Source organism: Pinus tabuliformis, chromosome 3_2, assembly GCF_031772625.1.
Source record: "Pinus tabuliformis cultivar Carrire ecotype Pingquan chromosome 3_2, CPIR1, whole genome shotgun sequence".
In the NCBI taxonomy this organism is placed as follows: Eukaryota; Viridiplantae; Streptophyta; class Pinopsida; order Pinales; family Pinaceae; genus Pinus; species Pinus tabuliformis.
This window is the reverse complement of record NC_142302.1, coordinates 1,120,500,655-1,120,508,402: the sequence shown is the minus strand read 5'-3', so window position 1 is coordinate 1,120,508,402 and position 7,748 is coordinate 1,120,500,655. Positions and strand designations below refer to the sequence as shown.

Here is a 7,748-nt window from a genome sequence, read left to right as displayed (position 1 = left end):
CGAATCGATCTATGAATCCAATACCGTTCTCTCCCTCCAAAAGTTTATCATAAAACGTATCGACGTCGTTCCCGAATACGTCGTTGTTTGGCAAAGGGTTTGACCTCATTTCGCTTGGACAGCTCTTCCACAGAGCTCGCTTTGGTTCGGCTCTTCCTACAGTTTTCAGGTAAGAGGGTTCGTTGTTCCCAGCGTCATGTTAATGCTCTGTTTAGAGACTATAATTTGCTCATGTTTTTTCCCATTTCTGACAAAACAATGCTTAAACTATTTCTCTTCTTGGTTTCATACCTTCGCACATTGTTTTGCTAGCTGCTGGTTACTTCGGGAGAGGGATGCAGCCTCGACCTTATCCGGGTAAGCTCTTGTTCTAAAGCGATGATTGCCTCACAATTGAGGTTCTTGGTTCAAGCCTAAAACCTGCCAGACTCTCGTGGTTGCTTATTTTGAAAGCTTCCCACATTCTGGGCAGCCCAGGGTTTTGGGTTTTAGCTCCATATCTTTCTTTTTCTTTACTGCATGCTCCAGAAGTGGTGGAACCTCCGGTCCATCTAACGGTTGTTAAGTTTAATACCTCATGTAATATTTATTGGCAGAGTTCACAATTGTAATATTTAATAGCAGAGTTTGCATAAGTATTTAATTTGACTGTAAATCAAACTCAATCTGGCGCGATTTTGGCAATGCATACTCACCTAGGTTCTCTTTTTTCGGATTACAAAGTTTATAAATATATTCAGCTGTGTTGTTACCGAAAACTTGTCTCGTGTTGGACTATTCCTATGTTTTTTTGCTTCTCTAGCATTAAGCAATTATGTTTCTTGTGTGATTCAATAATCCGTGCATTCAGTGGTGTCCACGCTTTCCCCTCTACGGATGTTTTTATTTAGGTTCAGGGAGAAATCCCTTGGCTTCTCTTTCTTCCACGCATGTCTGCATGGTTGACATTTCCAAACTGTTAAAGTAATTTCCGACAAGGTGTGGGGTTTAAGATTTCCTCTAAAAGGGGTTTCCCTCTATTACCATGTTTTTGAAAAGTCTTCGTTCTCGGCTCAAGCCCTCCAGAAGAAATAAGCGAGGGATTGTTACCCTCTGTAAGTTCTGGTTTGTCGGGGAAATTATAGGTTAGAGGTCATCTCCAGGAACCAATTCAGATTCCTTCGGGGTTCTAAATTCCAGAGGACCACAGCTGAACCGGGGTTAAAATTGTCTACTAAAGCTTTTCTTGCTGCAGCGCTTACATGCAAACATAGTTCTATTTGAATCTGAGTATTGTTCCTCTTTTCTTGAGTAGCAAAACTATTTGCGCAATGAGAAAAATTTCAAGGGTTTGCTATATATCACTGACAGTGTTTTTCTTCCATTCTTCTATATGATAATTTCCTTCTATCGACTTGTTTTTCCATCATTATGGTTTCTTTTATTATCATTATTATGAAATCAATATTTTCTATCTCTAAATAATCCTCTGGTTCTATTTTTAAATGCTTAGTCGCTGTAACTTTTGTCAGGAGATTTCTCATTATTTACAGAGTCAATTATAAATGTTATTTAACCGTAGATTCTTATAAAGATTTCACCTTAGACAATATAAATGCTAGTTAGCACAAATAAATTCTAGGATAGAGAGACAGTGAGGCGCCATACTTATCCCGTTTACAGCAGTCTAGATAATCTTGAAATATCCTAGACTCTGGGTCGCGTATTCAATCTGCTTAGGGCTCGTTTCTACGCCTGGATATCCCTTTATTTGTGTATCGTTGTCCTTAATAGAGATAATTGTCGCTAAAAAGTACATCATGTCCACAATAGTGTACCAGATTACAAGGAAAAGATTGTAGACGGTCATGATCAAAGGCCACACATTCAATATTCTCCGGCGTTCGCCGTTAATCGGCCTTGTGTTAGATTTTGGAGTTTTGCATGGGATTGTGGGAAGGGATTGAGGATCAGCGGCCTTTTTGGTATAGGCCAAGAAAAGTGACATGAGAGACATTTCGTCCCCTAAAGAATGATGTATTCTAAAGAAGGCGTTGGACTCTGCATCCTCCGATCTAATACGCAGAAAATGAATCTGCCAGAGCGGCCTAGAGGGAACCAGGGGAGGGGCTGTCGCCAACTTAGCTACATATTTCTTCACAAAATCCAGACTGCAATTGTCGGCCGGCTTGATAAACGAGACTATAACATGATAAGAAATATTGACATGGACAGGAAACCATTTCAAAACCCCGCTTTTGTCTTCCTTCTGCAATCATATAAATAATCAGTTACATGTTAGCCTAAAGAAAATACTAGACACAGCGCGCATGTAAGCCATATATAACAAGTAAAAGAATTGAATGAATTCATATTGAAGATGAGAGGACCAACCACAATGCTAAATGGAAGACGCAAAGCATTTAGTTTAAAAAAGAAGTTCGCTAATCGTTACAAGCAACCAATGCATACCACTCTGTAACCAATTTGTAACTATTTCCAATGAATTTGTAACTGTTTTGATCGGACAGTTGAAGTTTTTGTAATCGTCTAACATCTAATCATATGGCGTCCAAAGATGACAGATAGGCAAAAAGGGAAATGGATTTCAGAGGGGAACGCCTTATGGCGTCATTATGAAATATTATTTTAATTTACAATATTTCCTTATGTATTTCACTTTGAAATTTCAATATACTTTAATTAAAAAATATTATAATTATAGTTAAAAAAAAAATCTCAAACTTGCATTATCAAAAACATTAAACATGGATTAATTTGAAAACGTAATTATAAAAAAATATTAAATTTGTACACGCCTGTTTAAGTGAACAGTGAGAACGCCTCGAAAAGCTTCCTGCAAAATAAATTTAAATGGAAATAAACTTAAATGGAAGCATTTTCATACTAAGATAAGATAAGTGTAAAAAGTACAATTCAATGATTTGGAGTTTAGGATTTTTACGCTTCTTTTTATCTTATTATTCCTAGCTCATTGTAATGTGAAAAAAAAATTCCTCGCTTTTCTTTGTCACTTTTAAAATATTTTTTTAATTCTCTCCTATTTTAATTTATTTTATATTGAAAATAAATTATTATAAATCCATTTTAAGCACAGTTCTATTATGGATGGGTAGGCATCAAATCTATTTTCAGTTGTAAATCTCTTTTAAAATGTAAAATTTTTAAAAAATCATTATAATTTTTTAATCTTTTGTAGATTTCAATGAATTTGTAAGGTTTAGCTTTCTCTCCAAATATGTACGATGTCTAATTTTCATTGTTTAAATTGTATTTTTGAATGTATATTGAATTTTCAATTACTTTTTTGCTTTGGACATTGAATGTTTTATTATATACAATATTAAAATATTTTATTTTTAACATTTTCTTTTTATATATAGACATAGATGGAGTTGATATCTACATAAATTAATAACAGAGCTTTTAAAATAGTTTATTTAAATCCTATATTAAAATATTATAAATTAGTTAGCATAGATCTTCATATAGTTTATTTAAATCATATGTTGAAATATTCTTGAAAAGTATAAGTTTTAAACTTCTTACTCACACAAGTCAAGCGACCATAGTGACCTTGGAATTATTGATCTTTTATAATGCTTTTAATTAAAAGTAACTAGACATGTATATTCATTTTTTGTTTCTTATTATAGAGGATATTATTTTTCTATTCAGAGATTCTTTTGTTTTTCTTGAGCAAGAAGTGCCAACTCCATGATGAAATAACACATCACCCTCATACTAGATTATTGTAACATACAGTGGTCTTTTTTTTTTCTTTTTTCTTTTTTAAATTAATTTTGGAACATTTGACACTCCTTTATAAAATCCATTGCTTACTTTAAATATGGTTGTAATTAATGTTTAAATCTTTGAGTTTTATATGCATATGGTATACACATAAAATTTGTCTTAGAGAATCATCAACTAACATTGTTGAATATATGAAATGAAATGATATTTTAAGGTCCATGAGACTAAAAATAGTCTATGTGAACATTAGTTCCTTGTTTTTCGTTTTTTGCTTCAATCATTTTCTGATTCAAATTGATGATGAGGTGATCAAACCTTCCAACAATACCCTCGCTAAAAAGACAATGCCAAGAAATTGATGCTAATATGTTCTCATAACTTTCTCTGATGTCTTTGAATGCATCACATTCCACAATGAAATGTTTTTCCGATTTCACAGCCCCACATATGAAAAATGTACACACTCGTTCTTCCCAAGCTTCTTTAGGCCTTTTCCACTGTCATGTTTCACACCGAAGTTGATGTGAGTTAGTCCTTAATTGAGCAATAAGAACCTTTGCCCTCCAAGAAATGCTAGCTCCAATGAACTCTTTTTGTTGTAAATCACACGTAGGGTTGAATTCCTCAATGTAGTATTTCTTCTTTCTACCCAACTCTTTTCCCCATACCATTTTATGAAACTTATCCATAACAAAATCCTTTAGCTCCTTGCTATTTGTGGGACAGGCATTGAGGTAGATATTCCATTTTTGCATCCATGTGTAGTTTTGTTTCATCCATGTTTTCTTTCTTTCACTCATGCCTTCATTGAAGATAACATTAGGCCATCTATCTACTCTCATTTGTTCAATTCTTTTTAGATATCCTATGAGCTGCACCATAGCAATTGCTTCAATGGAAATTGCTCTTGTTTCACTCAACATTATCTCATAAGGTACTGAATTTTTTATTTTGAACTTGCTCATGATTAAGTGGTTTTGGATTTTCTCAATTTGTTTCCATTTTGAGACGGGATTGCTGATAGCCCACAATTCACACCCATATAGCATCACTGGACAAGCTGGGAGTCCAAAAATCACTTTAATCATTTTCCAATCCCATAACTCTACCTCTCTACATCTGTTTTGAAGAGCATATAATGCTTTCCACCCTCCTAAAATTCTCTTCTTTCTGCAGTCCTCCCAATTGAGTTTGTTGTTGAAATCAATACCAAGGTACTTTTACTCATTTACTTCTTCAAGAATGTTGTCTTCAAAGAAAAAAGTATGCTATCTCTCCTTCCTTTTATTAGAAAAAATTATTATTATGGTCTTGCTAGTATTGACTTGCATCCCCACTGCGCTACAAAAATGCTCAAGGGCATATAAGTGCATTTGCAATCCATGGGCCGATTTAGAAATCAATACAATATCATCAGCAAATAAAAAAACTTTATCACAAACTCCTCCAACCGAACACCATATCCACTTCGCAGATCAGGCACTCTTCCAATTTATCAATATATAGACCAAAAATAGCAGAGGATAGATGAAAACCTTACTTGACTCCAATGTCACTTCTAAAGCTTTCTGAAATACTTGCTGAGGTTCTAATTTTAACTTTCACTTCTTCGTAAAGTCCATGGACAGTGGCTCTATAATGCACATGAATTTCAAGTTCTTCCATTCTATGCCACAACTTATCCCTAGGAACTGTGTCAAATGCTTTTTTGAAGTCAACAAAGTAGCAAAATACTTCTTATTTGTCCTCCCAATATGTGCCATTGGAGAAGTCTAGCTAAGGTGAATCAAGCAATTAATATTGCTCATGTAAAATTTGATGAAGAGAATTTGGCTAATGATGAATGGTTGCAAGTGATGCAACAAAAACATCATATTGACAGGATGTTATTTGGTGAGACAGTTGAAGATGACCACAGGTTAGTACAGAAGTCAAAACACAAAGATAGAGGCAAAAGCAAAGGAGGACGCCGAGAAAGAGAAAACAAAGACAGATGCAGAAGCACAACGGGAAGTGCAACAACTAGAAGTACAACAGGAAAACGCTCTCATTGCAGAGAAGAAAAATTAGAGCCAATGTGGTTATGTAGATGTTTTTAAACTTACCCATTGATTTGAAATGTGCAACACCATGCCTTGATGAAGTCTACATAGAAGGTTCAGAAATGAACCTTGAAGACAACATGCATGATGAACAAATTAATGAAATTTTCAGGTATTGGAGTCGTGAAGAGATGAAATTATATTATAGTCTAATGTTGCAGCAGATTGAAGATGAAAAGCGCACTACAAAAGATAATATGTGGCAGCAACCCACATACAAGTTAGTTTTTGAAGAAGCCCATGGTATGCTCAGGCAACCTGGAAAAATGGAAGACCTGCACTAGCAATTGAAGACACTGAGGTTTGAAGGATAGAACAAAGAGAAAAAGCTAAAAAATTTAGAGGCTATAGGATTTGGAAAAAGAAAAGAAGAAAAGTTGAAATCAATTTTTAAATTGTAAACCTAACTGAGACATAGACCAGCAAGTATCTTAATTGAATTTTTATTTGATTGTAATTAAGGGGGAGTGTTGGAGAATCTAATTCCAGCCACCTGTTAGGTGTCAAAACTGTCACTCCAAGTGTCACAGTTTAGTTTGAGTTTAAGTCTGAGTTTAACTTCAGTTATTTATTACTAATGTTTCCAATGTAATCTTATTTAAGTGATTTGTAATAATAAGCAAAGCAAGTCCTCTCAACATTTTGTTCTCTTCCATTTTAATCAATCACTTGCTTGTACAAATATTTTAGATTAAAAAAAACAAAAACATTTAATATATATATGTATATGTAATAATATATATATATATAAAATAGAATACAGAAAGATGAAAAGTTTTTGTTTGAAAACAGAGTTTCTTTAGCTTCTTCCTTTGCTGAAGAACTATATATGAAGATTATAGATGTGAGCACAAGAATCCGAGATTCCAGAAAATGTAACTACTTTTTATTATTGAAAATATGAAGAAAAATGTAATCGTTAAGAAAAGACAAAAACCTGTTCAGAATTAATAAGAAGTTTTATGAAAAACAAATAAATACCTTCTCCAGCTGTTTCTGGCAGAGATGAGCGTTTTCAAGAGCCATCTTCCCACTGACCAAACCATATCTCTAGCAATCGTTCTTCCCATCAATGTACCCATTTGCAGAAAACCCACGTATTTGCCCTGCAAATCTAACACTATAACTCGAGGCATCGAATCGATCTATAAACCCAATACCGTTCTCTCCCTCCAAAAGTTTATCATAAAACGTATCGACGTCGTTCCCGAATACAGAGATGAGTCCCATTCCCGTTACAACGATCTGCTTCTCCAGATCCGTTTCTCGTTTGTGAGCTGACGCACCTGCAGACAAGACCCAAGATTTCAATTCCACTGTATTGATCACCCACAAACCAAATCATAACAAATTGCAAAGTATAAGTAACGTTCCAGCTCTCAGTTTATGAAAAAATCGTCGAGAATTCGGCTGGATCGATTCGAGGCAAGCCTTCGTATGGCCTAAAAGAGGTCATTGTGAAGGAGTTTACTTCATTCGAGTACGGAGCAGAGAGCAGGAGTGACATATTGAGACTCGCCATAACAACCTAGTTTGACCTATTTTCGAACAAATTGCATCCGACTTCTGCAGAGGACAATATTATCGATTGTCCTTACGGTGGGGCTTTAGTTGTAGCATTAAAACTGTTTGACATTTAACCCCCTCACCAGTTTCGGCATTTAATACTTCAGTCAGTGTGTGGAGGGTTGGAATTATTGCCAGATACTCTTAATTCTAACCATTCTGCATGCTATTTGTTTTGGGATACTTAGTTTATTCTGCATTTTGTTTTGGTATATTTAAGTTTGATACACCGCATTCTAACTATTCTGCATTTTGTTTGTTCTGGTATATTTAAGTTTATTCTGCATTTTGTTTGGGTATATATAAGTTTGTTTGAAATTTCGT

At 34.6% G+C, this 7,748-nt stretch overlaps 1 protein-coding gene across 1 annotated transcript; it reads right to left on the bottom strand.

Annotated features, from left to right (window-relative positions):
• Positions 1-1,666: 1,666 nt before the first annotated feature.
• Positions 1,667-6,884, bottom strand: LOC149184600 (wax ester synthase/diacylglycerol acyltransferase 11-like). Its single transcript, XM_089415392.1, has 2 exons — positions 6,840-6,884; positions 1,667-2,248 (listed from the first exon to the last, which is right to left on the bottom strand). The coding sequence occupies exons 1-2, from the start codon at positions 6,882-6,884 to the stop codon at positions 1,667-1,669; spliced, it is 627 nt and encodes a 208-aa protein (XP_089271518.1).
• Between the last annotated feature and the right edge of the window lie 864 nt (positions 6,885-7,748).